At 37.1% G+C, this 24,955-nt stretch overlaps 1 protein-coding gene across 5 annotated transcripts in view; it reads left to right on the plus strand.

Moving 5' to 3' along the window:
- The window catches only part of cutlet (chromosome transmission fidelity protein 18 homolog), a 144,300-nt gene extending 120,215 nt beyond the window's left edge, over positions 1-24,085 (plus strand). For all 5 annotated transcript variants that reach the window (XM_069843862.1, XM_069843861.1, XM_069843863.1 and 2 more), the window contains 2 exons: positions 21,460-21,517; positions 23,879-24,085. In XM_069843862.1, the coding sequence (XP_069699963.1) occupies positions 21,460-21,517; positions 23,879-23,994 (174 nt within the window). In that variant the 3' untranslated portion in view covers positions 23,995-24,085. The remainder of the gene's footprint in view (positions 1-21,459; positions 21,518-23,878) is intronic.
- Positions 24,086-24,955: the final 870 nt, after the last annotated feature.

The raw sequence follows: 24,955 nt of genomic DNA on the forward strand, positions 1-24,955 counted from the left end.
GACTGCAAAGTGAACCTCCCTTGATGGTCACTCAAACAGTTTTTATATTGGGAAAATGTACGTTCAACATCACACGATGTAGTAGGTGCATATTTGAAGAACGGAAAGTCACTACTTTTTAGTACACCAACTTCAGGCCTCTTGTCGTGACCTGATAGCACATCATTTATAATACGAAGTTGTGAATAGGAGAATTTTAGCAATAATGTTTCCCAACTTACAATTCACTTTTTCTGAAATTAGTGATTGTTGTTTTGGATAACGGTTTGTGATACTTTATCCACTATATTAAGGGCTTCTGAGAGTTGTAGTTTAGACGATTCTAACAGGATGATGCTTTTGGACACGATTTTAAAATTAGAATCAATTAACAGAATATCTTCCAATAGCTGTTCAGAAGGCAATGATTTTACAGCTGCAACAGCGGAACTGTCTGTGCTATCCAATGCATAAATTACCTCCATTATTTGCCGTAATATTCTGCATAATAATTAACAGCATCTAACCACATTTTCCAAAGAGTCGAGACTGGCTATTCCAGGGGCAATTTTTTGGAACAGCAACACTCTCATTGTAGTATGTTTGATTGAATTCTTGTCTGCACTGAACAAATGTTAAGCTTTGACTATTCCAACCACAGTAATGCAAAAACAAGTGCGTACATAGGTATACATTAGCTGTAGCTGCTCTATCTATTTGGACCGGTCACATCTCTTAACATGAACTGCTTATATTACGAGACCGGGCGGTCGCTCACCTCCTCTATACTACCGTACATCGACAACCTGATTGCATGCTGCGTGTGGCAATTCAACGAAGTCTAATAATCAGTAAGGACCGTATTCTGGCCCAGGGCATACAGAGATGGGTTAGTTGTTCATAGACTATATTGAAGTGCTGCAGTTGTATGCCATTTAGGCTCAATTAATGGGAAAGTAGACTTTTGTCTTCGAGTACGATATTCATGTCGATTAGACTTAATTTATGTTTTATTTGATTTCTGTAGTAGGCTAGTAAGTTAGTAAACTATATTTATAAATTTCTTCAATAGTTAATACTTTAAATCTGCATAAATTAAATTTGTTGGGTAATCCATATTTTTGGTTAGACAAATTTTTATTAATCTTCTGTGTAATAAAATTAATGGATTAAGTACAGATGATGCTACTCCACCCCAATTTATTACACCATATTGTATTAATGATTGTACTAAAGCTAAAATATGATTCTCAATGCCTCCTTAATGATACAATTTCGAAGTATTATGAATTTATAAATTGTCTTTCTTATAATTGTACACATAAAATCAATTTGTTTATCCCAACGTAAATGCTGATCTGTAATAATTCCTAAATATCATTATGATAAAGAAAATGAATCGCTACGAAACTTGTGAAACTTATAAAAAAAATATGTTTCACCTTCATGCCACTCATTTTTATTAGACCTAAATTTTTACATACAGTATGGAACGTGGCGACATTGTTGGCCGTCGCAACGAATTTTTAAGAATAAAGCGAAAAATGAAGGAATTAGGAAGAGCTGTAGTATGTTTAGATGAAATAAGTTTTAGTGTAGGGCCGTATTTCGTGTTTATATATTCCTTTAGTTGAATTTGTTTTTATTAACTTAAGTCTCGAAGTGAAGGTGGTCAGACCGTTTGAAATTTCAGCGGGAAGTTTCCCTCTGTATGGAAAACAGAGTATAATCTTCTGTGTATATTAAATGATTTCATTTATATGCATTTTAGTAAACGGCAGTCAAGAAAATAAACTATAAACAGGAATATCATTAGCATTACGATGAAGAAAATGAATCGCTACGAAACGCGTGAAACGTATGAAAAAGTATGTGTCGCCATCGTGCCACTCATCTTTATTAGACCTGAATTTTACATATGGCGTGCATAATTTCCGATTTAATTCACTCCTAGATACTGAATATGAACAAAATGCATCCGATAGTTAAGGGGAAATTATTGTACACACAGACAGACGACATGCTTCAGAACCACTCATCAGGGATTCTGAAAGCGCGTATATGCGTTGAAATCTCGAAAAAAAAAATCGTATTTTTTTTACAACATCACAGTGTTTTATCCGATAATGAGAAAGTAAAAGTTGTCACCAAAGAGTACTGTGCTGCGGATTAGGCGTTCGCTTTTTAGTTTGATGTTCCTTGTCATTCTTTTGCAATCATGGCTTCATTACAGCTATACCTACGTCCCTGAATAATTAAAAGTCATCTTAAGTAATTAACATAACTATTATTCAGAATCAAGTGTGTCTGCACAATCTGATACTTAACTATGAATACAAATGTGCACAAAATTGATTGAATGTGCTGTATAAATATTACATAACAATTAATGTAAGTGTAATATGACAGACGTCATATGCATAAAATTACATTACTCTCTGGTATTGCATTATGTAATGACGAAGTTGCGGATTTTTAGGCATTGAAAAAAGTAGAAATAGGCCGGCAAAAAGGCATTGAAAAAACACTTGTAACATTTATTTTTCCACATTATTATTGACAGATACAACCCACGCAACAACATTATACATCAAACATCACTCTCTATAAGGGCGTCCTTGTGATAGTGAATGACTTTAATATTCCTCCAAACTAATGTATGTTGTCTGTAAGAACACCGTCAAACGGGGCTACTTTGAAACATTTTTTATACATTTTTTGATATTACACCACCAATTATTAACATAAAGATATCAAATAAATACTAATATAACAAACTTGGGTTGTTGCACCAATTGCTGCCTTCACCATTACTATAAAGTTAATAGTTTTTAGGTAAAAAATAAAAACAGGTATGTCAAAGTTACCCAGGGTTTGGGGTTACTTTGACACCCTAAAAAAGGTCAGTGTAAATAGCATCGTAAACGCTGTAGAGTTAAAGTAGCTCCCATATTTGGAATTCCCACTATTTTCTCTCCGCAAACTTGCTTTAGTAATATTAATCGAGCGTATTTTATTCTTAGACTGTTTTATGGACGGAAGATCGGGATTTCTTTATATTGGTCGCAATTCTGGTAGAAAGATTGTTTTTTCTAACAAATGTGTCCACAAAATCGTGTCTGGACAATTATCTTTCCAAATTGGCACTTTTTGCCTTGTTTGTCCAAGAACTTCTTCATTACCGCACTTGCCTAATGAAAATCCCCATTTCGCTCCTTGTCCTAAAGTGTCTGCTATCAGTCTTTGCTCATCGGTCGAAAGGACACTTGGGTAGTCTACTGTGGTGTTGTGTCTCTCAGTACACTTGTTTATAAGCGTTTCCCGTGGAATTTTGTACATAACGGGCGCCCTTTTTGTGACATCCCCTTTTCATCCTATTTCTTCGGAATAGGTTCTGTAATTCCGACTTCTCGGCTAATATTGTTACTCGATATAGTTAATAAACATACAAGCCATGCGCCTACTTTTAGATGCCATTCTTGTCATTCATTATTCCTTTTTGATACTGTTAACGGTCTTTAATTCTCCTAACCGTCAACCCTGATCACATGTATATCCGATTGGCCATTCCCATTTTGTGAAATGGCAACATATAAAAGACAACAACCACCAGGATCTCAACTGTCGAAAATTGATTTTTTGGTAACGATCGCTAGATGGAAGTTGTGCTTCAAGCTATTACTCCATGCAATTCTGTCAGTGTTAAAGCGTGGCTTCGTTTGCAGTCGCTAGATGTCAGCATAGTGAAATTGATAAAAGTTGTCTTGAAAGTGCATTAGACTGATGTCTGTTATATGTGATCAGGGCTGTCACATACCAATCAGCGCGCAGTTTACAAGATGCATTGTCTAATCCAGCGGTCATCAGCACAGAGCACACTGGGGCTAGCGTCTCTTGCCCGCGGAGAACACACTGCACTATGGTGCAATCGTATCTGCTAGCGAGTATGCTCTCTACCTCTGTCTGCTGCACGACAGGGCACACGGGATGGCTCCGCTTACCCTTTATCCATTTCAGCGAGTTCTGACGACCACTGCTCTAGTCCTTGTGACTAAGTTCTCTGTTGTTACATTTCGGAGTTTTGTGATGTGAATCAGGCTCAAAAACCCTCCTAAGCGACTCCACATCCACTCAACTACACTCGGTAGTTTTAATTTTTAGTGCGTATAAATCCGGGCTCCTCACAATCTCTCAGGATCAGCCAAGCAGATTAGCTGCTTGTAATAGATTGTTTGAAAATAACTGGCAAGATAGCGTTTTATGTTGTTTCGAATGAACTTGTTTTATACGAGATTGAAACAGTAGAAAATACAATCATGTTACCTGTGAGATATCTTTGCAGAGTACCTTTGGGCGGATTAGAAATAAATCGAGAGTATATAAGATATACGGTCTTAAAAAACATCGATACAGGGAGTATATATCTCAATGCAAGTACACCAGAGAGAAAGCGGGAGGGAGAGAGAGAGAACGGCATAATAGAATGTCAAAGAGTATAAGATTCAGTGCAGTGAAAACCAGAGCGTATGAAATTCAACGTTTCAAAATGTCGGGAATTAGAACAGATGGCTAGATTTGAATTACCAGGGTTTTTTTATTTTGCGACGCGAGAGAGAACAGTTGACGCGTGTAATGCGCGCCACGAGGTCTTCATCTGTCGAGACAACACAAGATTGTAACAGAGCTGCGTCGCCCGGGGCGCCCTCATGCCCCCGCGCGCAACAGTGGCACAAGTGCTCGCCTCCACTCCTGCTAATTAGGCCGCCATTATGCTGATTGCAGTGGTCTAGCGTGTTGCGGCCGCGAGTGTCCTGGAGGTGGCGTAAAGCCGTTACAGAGCTTGATAAAGTGGGGGCGGGCGCCCTGCAAAGTGAGTCGCCGCCATGAGATAGCCATTTCCTTCCGGCGGGGAGGGGGTTGAAGAGGGGGGCGGGGCCGGGCCGCACAGCGCCAAGACAGAGACGGAAACTCCTTGTGTGCCCTGAGCCAAATTATATAACTTGAGCCTTTTTTTTTTTTTTTTTTCGAAAAATATATATTTTCATGTCTTTCCCATTTTTTTTTCTCCTACGTATCGTTTTAAAAATACCAAAGTAGCCTATCTATCCTTTTGGAGGTGAACGGTTGTATTACAAACTTACACTATATTACATTGAAGGCACTTTTTGGAACGTGAACGTCAGTAAACCTTAAGAAATGTTTCGTCACATTCCCACTCTTTCTGTCCAACGTATCCTTTTTAAAAAGGCCCAAATAGTCCATTTATTTCCATTTTGCGGTCCCCGTACATAACCCTGCATATATAGGATGGTCTAGAACAGTGGTTCCCAACCTTTGAAGTGTCACGGATCCCTTTCATATACGCGCACCCCCAAAATGTTTAATATAATTTAGATCTGCAAAACTGTCCCTACCCATCATAGATAATTTTCCGCTGTACATGAAAATCTGGTTACACGAGAAATTTAAGTAGGTCTGTTTAATGAAAAAAAGCCTTCTGGTGTAAAATTACAATGAAATGAATTATTTCCAGACATTTCATAAATATTCTCCTAAAAGTTAAAGCCCGCTCCACCGTTTTTGGCGTGTGAAATAAGTAATGCGAACGTTAAGTGCTTGTGTCTTACCTTTACCGCAGTCAGTCTGACAACTGTGTTTGGCAAATGGCTGATGTGACGTGTATAGGAGGTGGTACCATTCTCAACTGCACTAGCAACATGTTCACAAACTGGTCGTTATACTTTAGGGCACATGCCAAAAACGCTGGCACCAGCTGTTAAAAAGAGTTATTTCAAGTAATATTTTGAAACAAGGAGAGATTTATAGCAGACCGGAAGAAAAGGACAGTTTTTTCACAATAAACTCGTCGTATTATGATAGTTTTGAAACAGAAAAATAAGTTTCAAATGATATTTATTAATATGATGTTCTTCAGCTGGGTGTAATTTCTTAATGATCTCTTTAATTGTATTTATCTTTGTTTCATATATTGTAGAGGATTTATTACCATCTCTGTTTTTTAGGAGAAAGTCCAGTGCTTATTTTTTTTTTCTGCGTAAGTTTTGGACAAGGTATCTGGATATTTCCAATTGATACAAAAAGATTTTAGCACGCACATCTGTCTGTATTGGCCCTTTAGGTAGGCCCTACTTGTTTGCTTATGTCTTACGGGAACTGTTTGGTACTTTTTCTCTGTGGAACGCTCTGACAAGTGTATTTCAAAATACAACAATCTTGATGTACTTTGTTCCAATTTGCTTAAAAATAGTGACTGAAGGGCCGAATATCCTGCAACCTTATACTGCGTTCCATTATGTCTGACAGGCAAAGGAGGGGAGAGGAATACTTGCTAATCAACCAATGGCAGATGTCACATTCCAGGCTTATCTTGAAGTTGGGCAGTCTGAAGCGTATGGAACGCAGTAGCCTATAGTCTTCAAGATTTGAATGTCTTTTTTTTTGTGTGTGCATTGCCGCATTCTCGACATTAATTTCGATTAATGATTCACTTCTGTACTCTTTGATAATGATAACAACTCAATCACTGATAGTTGGGAAGGAAAAGGCCAAATTTTCAGTGTTATATGAAAAATACACAAGTACAAGAGAAGGAGAGTTTGGTTACAAAATTACTCAATGGAAAAAGGAAGTTTTACTGTGCAAGGAGTTGGAAAGGGAGAGTTTTGCGGCAGCACTCCTATTTCAAGACAAATGTAACAAATAACTTCATTATTTGTTATGTACGTAGATAAGCATAGACGGATCCCGCTCATTCCTAAATCAAAGATATAGGAAAGAGATGGTTTTGACATAAATTATCACTATTTCTAGATGCATGTGTACCAACATTAACATAATCATATGAAAAATATTTTTTTTTCTTTTGTAGAAAGGGACAGTTTTGCAAATCACCTGTTCATATAGAGTTCCGGTTTTACAATGTTAGTACATTTGTCTGAGCCCATGATTAGAATGATCACAATTCTAAGTATTTTTGATAATTTTCCTTCATTCTTGTCCATTAGACTATAAATTTTCATCTATATCACTCTCTCATTGTTATAAGTACCGTATTCCTTTCACCTTTTGTGTCCTTGTGGTATCCATAACTTCCTGTATCAATCGTTCTTCACACATTCTTTTTACACTCCATATCATTCCAATTGTTTGTCTTGTAATTTCATTTCTAAGTTTTTGTCGCCGAAATATCCTTACAGATCTTCTCCAGAAATCCATGTCTGGTGTTGTTAGTTTTTCTCTAAATTTAAATGTCAAAATCCGAACTTCTGATCCATATGTCGTAATACTTCTTGCTATAATTTTAAATGTGTGTGTCATTGTTTCATTTGTAATCTATTTGTCCCAAAAAAATTATATTAAATGTCGATATTGGTAACTTTTCTGAATTAATTTTTGTTCTAATTTCCTTATCTCGTAGTCCATCACTTGTTATTTTCATCACAAGATATTTATATTCTTCTGTACGTGAAATTGTTCCCAAGTTCTCAATTCTTCTTCTAGTATTAAATCGAATATAATCTGAAAAAATACCATAAGCACAAAGTTATTTTACGCTATGCCACGATCCGGAGTTGCGTTCGGGCGCGGGTTCGATTCCCGCTTGGGCTGATTACCTGGTTGGGTTTTTTCCGAGGTTTTTCCCAACCGTAAGGCGAATTTCAGGTAATCTATGGCGCATCCTCGGCCTCATCTCGCCAAATACCATCTCACTATCACCAATCCCATCGACGCTAAATAACCTCGTAGTTGATACAGCGTCGTTAAATAACCAAGTAAAATAAAAAAGAAAAAGAAAAAAAGCTATGCCGTGTATTTGCTGTGAAAAATTAAACCGGTTTTTTTAGACTTACTATAATATTATCAGTGGGATGGTTGGTGTTGCTTTGCGAAGTTTAGCTCAGTTGTAGACTACTCTAAGTCACAAGTCTACCTCAACATTAAGTTTATTTCTATGTTTGTTCTTCAGGAAGACCAGAGCAGAAAATGTACTCTCACACGATTATGCTGATGCAAAATATGGCATTATTGCAATTCGGGAAACATCAGGATATAGCCTGTAGGTGGTATATGCAACCAAGATTGCAATATGAACGTTATATGAAACACACCATTGTTTTTTCCATCGTAGAAAGGATAATATCTCCTTAATTTTAATCTCAGTGAAGGTTTTTTTTTATTCTTTCAAAGATATTGGGCGAGAGTTCATAATCATGTTATGCTAGATACTGAGAATGAGAAATGAATCGAATTCTCGATCGGTAACTCAGCGAGACAAGTTTAATTTATTTGTCGTTGATTCAGTCTTATCCTGAACGGTGAACACAGTTAAAGTTGGATTTCAAAGATTAGAATTAAAAAAAAAAACTAAAAATATCGGATAGGTACGCAAGACTTGCAAGCCAACTCATTCTTGTTAAATTTTTGTGTCTCAAAAATCTGAACTACTTACACAAAAAATATTCCAACAAGCTGATAAAAAATTGGAGATCGTGATAAAGTTAAGCTTGGTTAAAATACCGTTTGAAAACACACCTCGGTTCCTTGGACCTCTTTCAAATCACTTGCGGACTCCTGTTAGGAGATGTGTCTTAGACTGTTTGATGGTTCCAATGCTTCACTGTTTCCACTCCTAATATTCACTGACCTCCAGAACTGTAGATAGGCCTGCTAGTTTTGAATACTCCATTCATTCATTCATTCATTCATTCATTCATTCATTCATTCATTCATTCATTCATTCATTCATTCATTCATTCATTCTATTCCATAGATCTTACATGAGCAATGAAGCTTTAAGATGTGGAACAAGTCAAAATTTTACAATAGTACAATTACAATTTTTACAAATTTTTATAGTTTTACAATTTAGTAATTTTCTACAATTTCTACAATTTTGTGCAATTTTTTACAATATTTTCGCGAGATGTAGTGAGATGAGGTGAGGTCCGAGGTTTCGCCAAAATATTACCCGGCATTTGCCTTTTGGTTGGGGAAAACCTCGGAAAAACCCAACCAGGTAATCTAATCAAAGGGGTTGATGCCAAGGACTCGCCATAGACCATCCGACTTCAGTCCCACGGTTGTGGAAAACCTCGGAAGAAACCAAAGACCAAAGGGGGATCCAACCCAAGCCCGAACGCAGCTCCGGATCAGCAGCCCAGCGAGTCTGCCGACTGAGCTACATCGATGGCTCTACTAAAAGTATACAATACATAGCCAATCAGATTATTAAATTTACAAACGCAAACGATCATTCGTCAAGTAAGTTAATTAAATTTAAGGCATAAACAATTCAACCAGTTGTGATATACAGAAATTGATAATACATATCATGCAAACTACTTCAAATTACAAACACAAACAATTTACAATAATAACATAATATGTTAATCTGGAGCAATGTCATTCTTAAAATAATGCAGCTAGAACTCAAGTAAAGGACACTACCTCTTTGTGTGTGTGTGTGTGTGTGTGTGAGTGAGAGAGAGAGAGAGAGAGAGAGAGAGAGAGGAGGGTGAGAGAGAGTTGGAGAGAAAGAGAGAGAAAAACATCGAACCCTGTTTGAGTAGCCTCGTAGTAAGAATAAGGCTGCGCTCGAGCCACACCATAGGATACGAATTTCTGGTGTAATATCACACTAAATTTAATCAAGTTTCAAGGCTTTGAGCGGAGTATTTTCATGCGAAGGCGGTGGTTGTAGACCTGACCGCGAAACGGAACTGAAGAACGGACTGGGTTCTGTGTTACGTGCGTGCTACGGGGTGAGTGGCGTATGGGACGTGGAGGGTGCAAGTGTGCGGGAGTTTAGAGAGCGAGGTTTGTGGCTGCGCTGTGGGGTGGGTGCGCGGATTACAAGGGATTACAGGCCGTGGGGTGGGGCGTGATGACACTGCAGCGCCTACGCCGTTATTCGCCTGATTTCTAGCTTCTACACTCTGCTTCAAGTTTTGGAGATCTCATCTTCCCTTATTCGCAATATTTCGCACACCCTATATCTGCATCTGCACGCTTATGCACATCCATTACCAGGATCCTGATTCTGATTACTGAAACAAGATATATATATATATATAATATATATATATATATATATATATATATATATATATATATATGAGGCGTTCAGAAGTCAACATGATTAACTCCTTTTCCAAAGATTTTGAGATATTCAAGGTTAAAGTTGAATACACACAATTGATTCTGTGTTGTAGTCAAGAATAATATTGCATTCTGTAGGCTTTTTACTGACCTATGGAGTTAATCACTTTGACCACTGAAAATATGGTCAATTTAATACATTGCCAACTTAGAAAATCTGAAATAACCAAAAATGGAGTTAATCATGTTGACTTCTGAACGCCTCATATATATATATATATATATATATATATATATATATATATATATATATAAAATAAAAGTTATATTCCCGGTTCTGTATGGTTGTGAAATTTGGACCCTAACTTTGAGAGAGAAACAGAGATTAAGGGTGTTTGAGAATAAGGTTCTTAGGAAAATATTTTGGGCTAAAAGGGATGAAGTTACAGGAGAATGGAGAAAGTTACACAACGCGGAACTGCACGCATTCTATTCTTCACCTGGCATAATTAGGAAAATTAAATCCAGACGTTTGAGATGGGCAGGGCATGTAGCACATATGGGCGAATCCAGAAATGCATATAGAGTGTTAGTTGGGAGGCCGGAGGGAAAAAGACCTTTGGGAAGGCCGAAACGTAGATGGGAGGATAATATTAAAATGGATTTGAGGGGGTGGGATATGATGGTAGGGACTGGATTAATCTTGCTTAGGATAGGGACCGACGGCGGGCTTATGTGAGGGCGGCAATGAACCTGCGGGTTCCTTAAAAGCCATTTGTAAGTAGGCCTAAGTATATATATATATATATATATATATATATATACACACACACATACAGGTATCCCATTTATCTTGACCACTCTAAATAACTTTGTACGCAAGAACCAAATTAAATATTGTTTCATACAAAAAGTGTACAATTGACAGGGGGAAATAATACTGATGGGGCGGCAACCTTGTAGCGTTATTTATTAATGAGATACGAGTATTAACATTATGTTTTTAAATGACGCTATGTATTTATTATTTAGTATTTCAATTAAGATTGTCAAGATCTTTTAAAAAATGTATCACAGTGTGTCATTCTGATAAAAGAACGTTAATAAACGGAACGTTATTGGTGCCTTGACGACATAGTTCCTGTACATAGTATGAAGTGGCTTGACTTCAAACTGGTGTAAACAATATGTAGTAGGCCTACATTGCAGATAACTAGGGTCGTGTAACCCACTCCACGTAGTTTTGTGTTACAGTAAACACATGAAACCAAACGTAGCACATACCACTCACTCAGTCATCAGCAAGCTTCGAGACTTCGGACCCAATTGAGCAGTTCAGTGGGAAATCCGTATAACGGCGTACTGAGTATAGTGGTAAAGCGTACAGTGGGTGGGGGTACTGTAGAATGAATGCCAATGAATACGCAAAGGGAAACGCTCTGGATTTGAAGGTTCTGACGAATAATTAGGTTTTCATACAAACCTATTTTCAAACTGTGTCTGAAACTATTACACGGTTATAAAAGTCAGAGCAAGAGATGCCGGAAGCCCTGAAATTAATTTAGAAAATGACACAGAGAATTAATGAGATATCAAGTACACCGGTTACTGAACGTGTAAAACAGAAGTGGAAGTCAATTTTATGTAAAAATAACGCATATGAAACATTGTGTAACATAAACAACAAATTAGTGGACATAGAGTCATTCGGGAATAAAGGACTGTCTCTTAGAGACTGCAATGATGTTAGGTTTTTTCGTTTTGCTCCTATCACGTCATGCGACGTAGAGCGCAGCTTTCTACAGTACAAACTTTGGCAGATAATCGAAAAAGATTTACGTTTGAGACACTGAGAATGTATCTTGTAGTAGGTACATTGCAATTCGGTACTGTAACTGCACTTCCTAAAGACGACCAATAGGATAAATGAAAAAATTAAAATTGCTACATGCTTATTTCCACCATTAACACTGTGTATAATTAAACACAAATGCTTATAAAAGACAGGAGAATAAATCCTTTTCATATTCTTTTGACATTATCATTGCGTAATGTATATTTACTTTCAGAATGTACATATATGTTTCCCCATACTACCGTACTCTACTCTAATGTTACCTCAACACATCTCTGTCTACCTCCAGCGAGTCGTCGAGTTGGTATAGCGCTGGCCTTCTATGCCCAAGGTTGCGGGTTCGATCCCGGGCCAGGTCGATGACATTTAAGTGTGCTTAAATGCGACAGGCTCATATCGGTAGATTTATTGGCATGTAAAAGAACTCCTGCGGGACAAAATTCCGGCACATCCGGCGACGCTGATATAACCTCTGCAGTTGTGAGCGTCGTTAAATAAAATACAAAATTGAAATCCAGCGAGTCAACAACCTATAGTGCATGCACAGTAAACTTATTGTATCGGGTCCAAAGTCTCGAAGCCTGGTCATCAGTGTTAAACGGAATGAAACCGAAGCTACGTGAAATGGATTACGCGACCCTGAGTATCATCTGCAATGTACTACGTATTGTTTACACCAACTTAAAGTCAAACCATTTCGTACTATGCACAGGAACCATGTCGTCAAGGCACCAATAATGTTCCGTTTATTAACGTTCTGTTCATCAGAATGATCCACTGAGATACATTTTTGAAATGGTCTTGACGAGCTTAATTGTAATATTGAATAACAAATACATAATGTCATTAAAAATAATGTTAGCACTCGTATTTCATTAATAAATAACGCTACAAAGTTATCTCTCCATCAGTATTATTTCCCCCTTTCAGTTGTACATCTTTTGTATAGAACAGCTTTTCATTTTGGTTTGCTTATAAAGTTATATAGGGTGGTCAAGATAAATGGGACATTCTGTATATCTTAAAATTGTTAGAAATTGTTTTAAGAATACTTAAAATATTCATTTGAAAATATATATTCGTTCCAGAATGCTGTGCGCAGCATAGGTTTTTTAAAAATTGTTTGAAATTATTTGTTTTAAAAATACTTAAAACTAGCTGTACCCGTGCGCTCCCGCTGCACTTGTTAGAAATAAATATAAAGTAATTACATAATGAAAATAGGACATCTGGTCCAGGGAACATTCGTGTTTGATAGAAAGATAAATCGTTTAATATGTCAATTAATTTAAATTGTATTTAAATAATTAAAATGCGATCATTTTGGTCCAGAGACCACTCATTTAGTGCAATGATAATTCCTTTAACATATTTCTTAATTGTTATTACATGCAAATAATTAAAATATGATCATTTGGTTCAGAGAACATCCGTTTTTGGTGCAATTTGGTCCCATCAAAATTTTGCTTGGAATGAAACGTATCGGAAATCATTTTTTTTTAAACTTTTGTTATGCAACATTTTTCACGAAAATTAATAATAAGGGAGATATTTCGATTTATTTAATTCAAGCCCCCTTATAACCCCCCTTTTAAATAAAGTATTTTGAAAGCCATATAGCCTAAAATCTAAGTTACAACGAACTTAATTTATATTCAAATTTTCATATAAATCGGTTCAGCCATTATCGTGTGAAAAGGTAACAAACATCCAGACAGACAGGCATACAAACAAAAATTTCAAAAAAGCGATTTTAGGTTTCAGGATGTTTAACTATACATGTTAACACCAATTATTTTTGGAAAATCGAAAATTACCAGAAAAATTTTGGCTACAGATTTATTATTAGTAGGCCTATAGATGTTAATTTAAAAATATTCATTCCAGAATGCTGTGCGAAACAGATAATAGGCTTTTTAAAATCAATCGACCTTAATTGCTGTCTTCGATGTCATTTCTTAATATAACATTAATTCATTCATAGTTTTCTGCCAAAGGGCAGATCCTTCACTGCAAACCCAGCATTCTCCAATTTTCCCTCTTTTCCGCCTTCCCCTTAGTCTCCGCATACGAGCCTTATATTACTTATCTTAATGATGTCTATCATCTGATTTCTTCTGCTCCCAACGTTTCTCCCGTTCACTATTCTTTCCAGTGCATCCTTGAGTATAATACAAGATCAGTACTGTCCGGTGTGCAATAATGTGATGACGTAATAGCTGGTAAGCCGCTTTCGAGAAAAAACTACCAACTGATCTATTAAAAAACGCGAGAACACTGCGTAACTAACATGCATGGATGGAATGATGTATGTTTTGGGTTAGGCACGAGTCTGGAGAATGGCGTAAGTAGGACCGTATGTTTACTTGAAGCCTGGAGATTTACACCGGCCATGACATAGACAAAACTGATTGGAGAACCAAAACTGAACGTAACTAAACAACTCCTTGCTTTGGAAAGGAGAACCCTTAAGATGGGTCCAATCTGGACATACGGCATCCAACTGTGGGGAACTGCTAGCAACTCAAACATTGAAATATTGCAGAGGTATCAGTCCAAAACTTTACGTTCCATTGTCACTGCACCATGGTATGTACGTAATGATGTCATTTATCATGATCTAAACATTTCATCTGTAAAAGAAGAGATCTCTAAGTTCAGCAAAAAATACCTGCACCGATTAAATCAACATCCGAATCATCATGCATTAAATTTGCTGGATAATAGTCAAACAATAAGAAGACTTAAAAGGACCAATGCTCTTGAGCTTCCATTCATTTTTACTACAGCTATTTAAAACATTGTTATTTTTCTTTTGGAGTGTTGTCATGGGATAACATCTCCACTCGTGTCATATTCCTTTATAATATTTACTTATTGTCTATTGTAGATAGATTGTAAATGTGGCATAAGTGATATATATATATATATATATATATATATATATATATATATATATATATATAAAGATGGGTAATGCGACTTCTGACCGAGCACTGCCATCTGGATAAGCATCTACACAAAATATATTGAGCCTCATTGGTTATCCAACTTGTAGGAGATGTAGAATAGATGTTGATTCATCATTGCACATTTTGCTGGATTGTCTATCTTTAAGCCACATCAGGCATCGTTATATCGGGAAACACAATATGTTATCTCCCGAAATAAAATCCAACACATCGCGAAGATCATCACTCCGGTCTCCTGGATAGATTTCCAGTTTGTGGGGTGCACAGTGAGCCAGGATACCAAACCAGATGATCCGGCACATCCCCAGACGAAGAAGATCTGTGGATCGACCATTCCGAAGATGACGGGATACCGTAACAGGGCACTAGGCCTATTACTTGACAGGCATATGCTAATGATGATGACAATGGGCCATTTGTGTCGAAGTGCTTTAGTAGCAGTCTGCATCCTTTTATAGGAGGAAGAAGGAGAAGAAGAAGAAGAAGAAGAAGAAGAAGAATGAGGTCGTCTGTGCTTAGCTAGAACTATAGGCCTACATACAGAATTATTCAAGCCTGCCTCACAGGGAGCTTCTACCTGAAAGCCAGATTTGCATACTACATACGTATATATATTTTTAATTCGTTTATTTTACGACGCTTTAACAGCTGCTATAGTTATCTAGTGTTTGAGTGAAATAATACCAGCGAAATAAATCCAGGATCCAGTTCCGAAGGTTACCTAGCATTTGCTCTTAATGGGTTGAGGGAAAACCCCTGAAAAACCTCAACCAGGTAACTTGCCCCAACCAGGATTTGAAACAGGGTCCGCTCGTTTCACGATCAAAGTGCTAACCGTTGCTCCACAGCGGTGGAATACATGCATATTAAAGACGACGTTATCCTGTGAAGGGATAAAATTAGATCTAAAGTTTGTTTATTGACCAGGCCTTCTCGTATGCCGCTCCAATCATAAGAAGCGGTAACATAATATGTCTACCAATGCTGCGTTATCTAACGCATCTGTAATTGACGGGCCGATATCTCCACGTGGAGTATGTAACAATATTTTCATATGTATAGTTGATTGATGACTACAAAGGAGGTAGTGATTTTAATTTCAATTTTGATTAAAAGCCATCTTATAGCTTAAAACATGGACATTACGACGAAGTGAAGAGAAACGACTAGAAGCATTTGAAATGTGGATATGGAGAAGGATGAAACGTGTGAAATGGACAGAATAAGAAACGAAGATTTATTGGAAAAAGTGGGCGAAGAAACAATGATGCTGAAACTGATCAGGAAGAGGAAAAGGAATTGGCTGGGTCACTGATTGAGAAGAGACTGCCTTCTGAAGGATGCACTGAAAGGAATGGTGAACAGGAAAAGAGTTCGGGGCAGAAGAAGATATCAGATGACAGACTACATTAAGATATATGGATCATATGAGGAGACAAAGAGGAAGGCAGAAAATAGGAAAGACTGGAGAATGCTGGATTTGCAGTGAAAGACCTGCCCTTGCGCAGAACACTATGAATGAATGAATGAATTATAGCTTAAAATGTATTCACTGTGGATGATGGTGGTAGAAATCAATGCATTGATGTCAGTATACAAATAATTGTAACTAGGAATAATCTTTACAATGAAAATGTGACAACACCGCTTGACATTACAAGTCTTGAGGCGTTTAAAAAAGATATATTCAGCACAAAGCTTGCCGCTAGGGCATTAATTCAATGATTTTACTATAAATACATACATACATACATACATACATACATACATACATACATACATACATACATACATACATACATACATACATACATACATACATGCTCGGTACAGTAGGTTTCTCGCTGCAGAGGGCGCGTGTCGGTGTCTCTGCGTTGCGCGCGAGTGTACAAACAAGATTCCCCGTCTCTATGCCATTACATCAACAAATCCAGAGCGGACCGGGATACAAAATAAACCCGACTTAGATGGAACTTAACGATGTTCTACTGGAAATAAAAGAGTTTCCCTGCAGCCGAGCAAATGGAATCGCAGGAGCACCGGAAAAAAGCTGCTTACTCCCCTAACCTTTTATTTTTCCTCTCTTGCTCCTCCCCCCGCGCGCCGCTGCGTCTTGAGCGAACGAACGAGCGAACGGGTTGGAGGAAGCGAGCGAATGCGGGAATTTAATGAAAAATGGCCAAAACGCTTTTATTTATTGATCGCGGTTTGTTACTGCTCCTACCCGGCCGAGGAGGGGCCGAGGAAAACCTCGACCAGGTTGTTGTTATCTGGTCCCCCTGCCCGCCATGTCTGGAGACTGCCGTCTGGGCGCACCCCTCAACCCTCCGCCGCCCTCTGCTGAGTGGGGTCTCTTTCCTCTTCTCCATTGTTTCCGGGCTTAACTTATGGCCCCAAATCACAGAGCTTTCTCGAGCCGTACAGAAATCAATTCTCCCGAGAACCCGCCTCCCACCCCCACCCCCACCTCCCTCTGCCGCTTCCTTGAAACACAATAATTCTTTGGAATGAAATACTTTCTCTCATTCCATTAGTCCGATCCTGACAGCCGGACGGATGGTTATGTGTTGCCGCCATGACATCTTGCCACGTTTGGTACCGGTCATTCGAGCGGGCCATCCGTGTAGGCTGCCTGCCTACCCTGAAAGGCTGTTTTCTCTATTTTGGTTTCTCAAGATAAAAATGAGTGTCATTAAATGACACATTTACTTATGTCTAGACCTTATAGGAGTTTTACCCTTAGGCTGGGGCGCTCTGGGACTCCGCCCTTTCCGATGGAAATATTGTAAGATGCCTTGTTAACGAAGTGACAGTTTAAGTAATGTAAGGGCAAGCTGTCATTATACATGATTTTCAGTTTCTAACTCTTTTTACATAGATTATTCGAAAATTACTGGCAGCACTTTTATTGAGATCAAAAAACTTATTTATTCATAATTGGCATACAACTTTTAAAAGTAATCTCCCCCAATATCACGTATCCGTCGCCACACCTCTAGAAGGCGACGGATACCACTTACAGCAATTTTTTTCTGTAGGCTTGTAATTGACTGTGCTACATTTGTTATAATGACCTATTTCTAAAGCCTACCCCTTTCAGTGGTTCTTTCATCTTAGGGGAAAAGTCTTAATCGTAGGGACTTATATCCGGAGAATACGGAAGAAGATGCTGTGGAATTTCCCAGTTCCACCTGTTAAGGAAATTAACACCTATAGTAATCGAAAATCAAGCATATGGAAGATATTTATATGGTTCCAGACTTTTGATTCTTCCTATATTAATATTAAAGTTGATAAATTATGCAATTCATACATAGGATTCTGTTCTGTCCATGGGCAGGTCTTTCACTGTAAAAACTCAGCATTCTCCAATCTTTCCTATTTTCTGCCTTCCTCTTAGTCTTCGCATATGATCCACATATCTTAATGGCGTCTATCATCTGATATCTTCTTCTGCCCCGAACTCTTCTCTCGTTCACCATTCCTTCCAGTGCATCCTTCAGTAGGCAGTTTCTTCTCAGCCAGTGACCCAACCAATTCCCTTTTTCTCTTTCTAATCAGTTTAAGCATCATTCTTTCTTCACCCACTCTTTCCAACACAACTTCATTTCTTATTCTGCCTGTCCACTTCCCACGCTCCATTCTTCCCCATATCCACATTTCAAATGCTTCTATTCGTTTCTCTTCATTTCGTCGTAATGCCCATGTTTCTGCTCCATACAATGCCACACTCCACACAAAGCATTTCACAAGTCTCTTCCTTAGTTCTTTTTCCAGAGGTCGGCAGAAGATGCTCCTTTTTCTATTAAAAGCTTCCTTTGCCATTGCTATTCTCCTTTTGACTTCCTGGCTGCAGTTCATGTTACTGCTTATAATACACCCCAAGTATTTGAATCTGTCCACTTGCTCTACTGCCTCATTTCGATTTCACACATTCACCTTATTTATTTTTATTCCGACAACCATGATCTTCGTCTTGTTTGTATTTCTATTCACCCCATACTGCTCACAGCTGCCATTTAGCTATGGTAGCATATGCCTTAGTATCTGCTAACAACGCCAATCTTATGCTAGTTATTTTTCTTCTTTCTACTACCATCCCTCCCATGTTTTGAAAACAGTTATACACTAAATTCTCCAAGTAGATGTTTAACGGGATAGGTGATAAAGAGCATCTTTGTCGTACTCCTTTTAGCTAACCTAAAAACTACACACCAAGAATAAAGACGTTTCACGCAATCCAAGAGATTTAATAAATTCTGTCACTTTTTTGTAGTGAACATCGCAATAATGAAACACGTGAAAGGTGATGGGATTTTAAAAGAAACCACTGACATGATTTTTTTTATGTTTACTGACCACTATTGCTATTTGCTTACTTTTCGTCCAAAACACTGATTGCCCGTTGAAACCTGCAGTATTTGGGTGGAAAGTACAGCGCAGTAACCACTATACCAACGGTTCTCAACCTTTTTCAATGGCGTACCACTATTTTTAACTTAAGAAATTTGCTGTACCAGTCGCCAAACGTATTATGGGAAAACATCATGTGTCGTTTCTAGGGTCTGTTTAATTAAAAAAAAAAAAGTTACTCTTTCAATTTATCAATTGAGTGTTTCATAAAATATACAGAAAACAGCTATATATATTCATATTTTATGGTAATTTATATTTTCATTTTAAATTTTAAGTGCCACTAGACTAGACGCCAGTTCGGAAGGCGGTCGGCTGCTAGCGTTTGCGTCGAGAGAGACAGATAGTGAGAGAAAGGCAATGTACAGCATTGCCACTTCGTACTTCACGCGCGCGCAATACAAATAGCTGAGGAAGCATGACAAACCTGTTATCAGAACATTATCAAATCTTACGTTCTATTAATAATGCTTATGCCAAATCTTAAGATTTTTATGTGCGGTATTATTATTATTATTATCATTATTATTATTATTATTATTATTATTATTATTATTATTATTATTATTATTATGTTATCACACAGTTTTAATACGAAATGTATACGGTGTATTACTAGAAAAAATTATACACTATTTAAGTAGAAATTGTATTTAGGTCTATTTCTAGGCGCAAATTATTTTAGCTAGTTAAATGCCCTAAAACAATAACTACGAGTACCATGTTATATTGTCACATTTCGGTCACATTTAATATAAATTAGGATGTAATAAATATTCAGTACCCTGTTTTATTCGAAGTCGCTGATTCCCTCATCAGTCCCGTCAGATTCTTCAGAGTCGGATTCTCGAAGGTACATATCTAATACTGTACGTCGCAGCACTCTTTTATTAAAATCATCTAATTCAGAGATTGTTTTTTCACGACGAGGATGTTTTCCAGGAGAACGAAACGTGGCAGTTCCACTCACATTAAAAGATTTGTTTCCTTCACTAACAATTCTTTGCACGGTTCTCAAACCCACACCACATGCTTCTGCAGTCGTCTCCTGCGCGTTGGCAACGTTGCGGCCAGCACCATGATGCCCGGCAGAGTTCTGCTCGTTAATGTTTTTAAAATAATAATTATAAACCTTAAACACTATTTCCCGCGCTTGCCTGTGCAGTACTTGTCTTTTTGTAGTATCTCCTTCCATTTATTTATCTTACACACACACGGTATATGTTAGTTTTACTTATTCGATGTTTTAAAACACTCACACGTGAACAAAGTAACTCGAGAAGCACTTGTTACTGACTGATTCTGATTGGTTCTCCTGTTCAAGCTTGTGACGCCACATGCCATACAGGCTACGGCGCATCTAGTAGCCGTCCGCCTTCCGAATTGCCGTCTAGTATATAATCTTTTCACTGTAAGAAAAATCCTAATGTAAGCAATATCACGTGACTGAAGTGAGGCTTCATTGGCCACTGTTTGGCGCCATAGATTCTCAGTACTTGTTCCCGCCTACTGTTGTACATTCTATTTCATGTTAAACATTACCGTTACTCGTCAAGCAGGCCTATCCTCACTACTATGCATTCGTTTGCTTAGGAAACATTTACTTTATAATTACTTTAATTAAATTATTTTTAAGTCTTATGTCTTCACAATGGACAGTTGAGGATACAGAAGCCATACTTCAGTACCACGTGCTTACGTGAACAACTACGAGCTCAAGTGACGCCAGCTTGTTACAAGAACAGACTACTTCGGTATTACTGTTGGTATTCATCCGCGTTCATAGTACATAACAAAATATAAAAGTAGCTTTTCTTTTACATAACGTTTTACATATGAGTGAAGTTAAATGTTTCATCGTATTTAATAACTACAATTCAATTTTTTATTTTCAAATAATACAAGATTGTGGTTTCCAAATACGAACTATATTTTCCTGCGTCATGTGAGTGTTTCGACTGGGAGCCAATCACAGGTATGACAGCAACGTGCTTATGTTTACATTAGGATTTTTCTTACAGCGAAAACTGTATAGTGGTACGCGTGCCATATGTTGAGAACCGCTGCACTAGACTATTTCTTTTCTGTATGCACTTCATGAACTTTTTCTTTCTGTTGCAGCAATGCCGGGACTTCTTCGGACGCGTCGTTAAACATCAGAAGACATCTACTGACAAAGGTAAGCACATGCGTGTCTCGCGGACCCCAGTTTCCGACTCGTGGTGTGCTGTCTACTGGGACACACCTAGAATGTGCAGCCCAGAAACAGACGTGGAGAAAATTTGCATAAAATTTTAATCTTTTAGCTGATAATTGAAAATTAATACTGGAAGGAATATCATTTTACAAATTGCAGCGGTTGAGATTCTTTGCCGCGTATCTAAGTGGCAGGCAGTTAGTTCCATTTAATTGCCGCAGAGAATCGTACTACCCGTGTTTATCCAATCCTTTGTTTGCTTGTCCCCGGGTTTGTTTTGTTAATGAGATTCGGCCGCCCGGGGTCACGTGTGTGCTGATGGGATTGTTACGGCTAATTAGACAGAATAATTACAGTGTTTAACTTGAAGCTAGCTTTGTTCAGAGTAAACTAATCAACGGTTATAGGTTTCAATTCTTGTGGGACTCCGCGGCTGCACCAACTGCTGCTCGTATTAACCGACTCTCAAGAAATTAGACCAAGAAACAGTCGGTCAGCAACCCGTACTTAATTAACATGGAGTGAATATGCTTTTTGGATCATAAACTTCGATTATTCTGTTTCTAACATAATTAAAATAAACTGAAGAGAAACGAAACCAAATTATGGAGCGCTCAAAGGTTACAGAGTTATTGACAATGAAAGTTTTATTCTTTTGGTTGAAATACGTGCATGTTTATCACATGCTTCGGGTAACTGCGGTAGTTCAGTGCGTAAACTTGAGACTGGTAGTGGAAGTGTGCCGCGTTCGATATCCCATTAGTTCATTCTTGTTTCATTATTTCTGTTTTCCTATTTACTGTTTTATTTTATTTCTGGTCATCGTTTTGCTTTTTCTTACTTAATGTCTTGCTGTAAATAATAATAATAATAATAATAATAATAATAATAATAATAATAATAATAATAATAATAATAATCTATACTAATAATAAATCTGTAGCCGACATTTTTCTGGTAATTTTCAATTTTCCAAAAATAATTGGTCGTAACATATATAATTAACCACCCTGAAACCGAAAATCGCTTTTTTGAAATTTTTGTTTGTATGTCTGTCTATCTGTATGTTTGTTACCTTTTCACGCGATAATGGCTGAACCGATTTCGATGAAAATTGGAATATACATTAAGTTCGTTGTAATTTAGATTTTAGGCTATATGGCATTCAAAATACATTATTTAAAAGGGGGGTTATAAGGGGGCCTGAATTAAATAAATCGAAATATCTCGCTTATTATTGATTTTTGTGAAAAATGTTACATAACGAAAGTTTCTTTAAAAATGATTTCCGATAAGGCTTATTCTTTACAAAATTTTGATAGGATTGATATTTAATGAGATAAATGAGTTTTAAAATTAAAATGATGCCATCTAAGACGGTGCAATGAAATAAGAACAAATGACTTCGTCTATAAGGGGCTTTGGAAAACAACAATACAATACATTTTCACCGCCGTCTCAGATTGTAGCGTTATTGTTCCTGCAGTAATTCCTACGAGCAAAATATAAAATTTTTGGGTAGGAAGGAAAAACACATTTATTCATTCCAGGGCAATGGTAAATAGGAGATCGTGAATTCTTACATTTTCGAAAGAAAGAAATATAATTACATATCACTGTTTATGCTGTATCACTATTTAAGTTATTTGAATGGTTCAGAACCATAGTGGGCCAAGCGCCTTTTACTGAAGACTTAGAAAACAATGGTTGAAATTAAGTTATTACCATAATTCAATGGAACCATATAGCAAGTAATATAAAGTTTACACATTAAAACTAAATTATATGTCAGTCTTCATTAAACTATGGTTGCATGTAATAACAAATAAGAAACATGTTAAAGGAATTGTCATTGCACCAAATGAGTGGTCTCTGGACCAAAATGATCGCATTTTAATTATTTAAATACAATTTCAATTAAGTAACATATTAAACGATTTATCCTTCTAACAAACACGAATGTTCCCTGGATCAAACGTCCTACTTTAATTATGTAATTACTTTATATTTATTTCTAACGGGTACAGCGGAGCGCACGGGTACAGCTAGTAGTAGTAATAATAATAATAATAATAATAATAATAATAATTTATTTATTTTAGCTGGCAGAGTTAATTCCGTAAACACCTATGTTTAAAACTTGATAATTTGATAACTTGAATGCTTACCGTAAAGTACCATGTCTTCAGTGAAGAGACAGCCTTTGGATTTTCAAGAATAATTTACATGAAACTAACGCAGATATGAGGAGTTTAAATTATTTTTGTTTTTGAAAAAACCCATTTGAAATAACAGAACATTGAATCTACGTAAAATATGTATTGTGTTTTGTGTCTTTTACAGCAAGGACTGATGAAATAGTCAAAAGCGACATTTGGTTTCACTACAAGGAAGGATTCAGCAACGCCGTCCGAAGGTCTGTGAAGGTACAGGATCTCCTAGAAGAGGTGGAAACATGAAGTTTTGTTCATTTTTATGTATTTATCTAATGACACATTATTTTATAATTGATAATTATTTTAGTTATTGAAACAAGAATATTTATTTTTACATTGTGTTTTGAATGTATTTGCCTGCAGTCTTGAGGGCCCATGTCAAGTCTGGCAACATTTCATATTGAAATACAAGGTGTTCACAAGTCGTTAATACTCGTATAATACTTTTAAGTCATGTGATAGAATCTCGCAGTATAACTCCTCGAAGTCCGGTGACCGAGGAGGCTAAACAAATTACCGCCAAATTGAAGAGAACGAAAGTGTGATACGTACTCAGAACTTTCAGAGTGAGCCTGTAGCATAAATATGAAACAAGTACACAACACATTTCTGCGAAATAAAGAACTTACTTTTATCATTGATCAAGTTTACTCGTACATAGTTTAGATAAAACTTGTTTTGAAAGACTTCCAATCCAATTTACTCATATTTCTTGTTGTTAGTAGGCCTACGCAACTTTTTCTGATCAACTATTAAAATGAATTCTCTGTCATTGCTGTTGATAAATTGATTATATTCATGTTTTAAAGTATTGAGTTGTCTTTAGTTGCGTACGCGCTGGCTGTTATAGAAAAAACAGGAACTATTGATATACAGTAGGTCTATAATTTTCCATTTTTGAAGGGTCACATTTTTTATAAACAGGAATAGTTTTAGTTCCTTTAAAGATTCCGGGGAAACACCACTTGATAAACACCCATTAATCGCAATATACTATAGTGGGACTTGTGAACGCTTTGTTTTGTTACATAAAGTAATTTAGCTTACTTGATGTTATCATCGCTTTTAACCAGTCACTCACTAAGGCTATTCAAATGGACTACCACGAGACTTGATATGTATCCTCAGTATCGCTGGCAGATGCTTCGCCACGGCCTATTCCTTATTCCTATTTCCTTTGCTATAGTTGCACGACACTGAATCA

This window comes from Periplaneta americana, chromosome 13 (genome assembly GCF_040183065.1).
Source record: "Periplaneta americana isolate PAMFEO1 chromosome 13, P.americana_PAMFEO1_priV1, whole genome shotgun sequence".
Lineage (NCBI taxonomy): Eukaryota > Metazoa > Arthropoda > Insecta > Blattodea > Blattidae > Periplaneta > Periplaneta americana.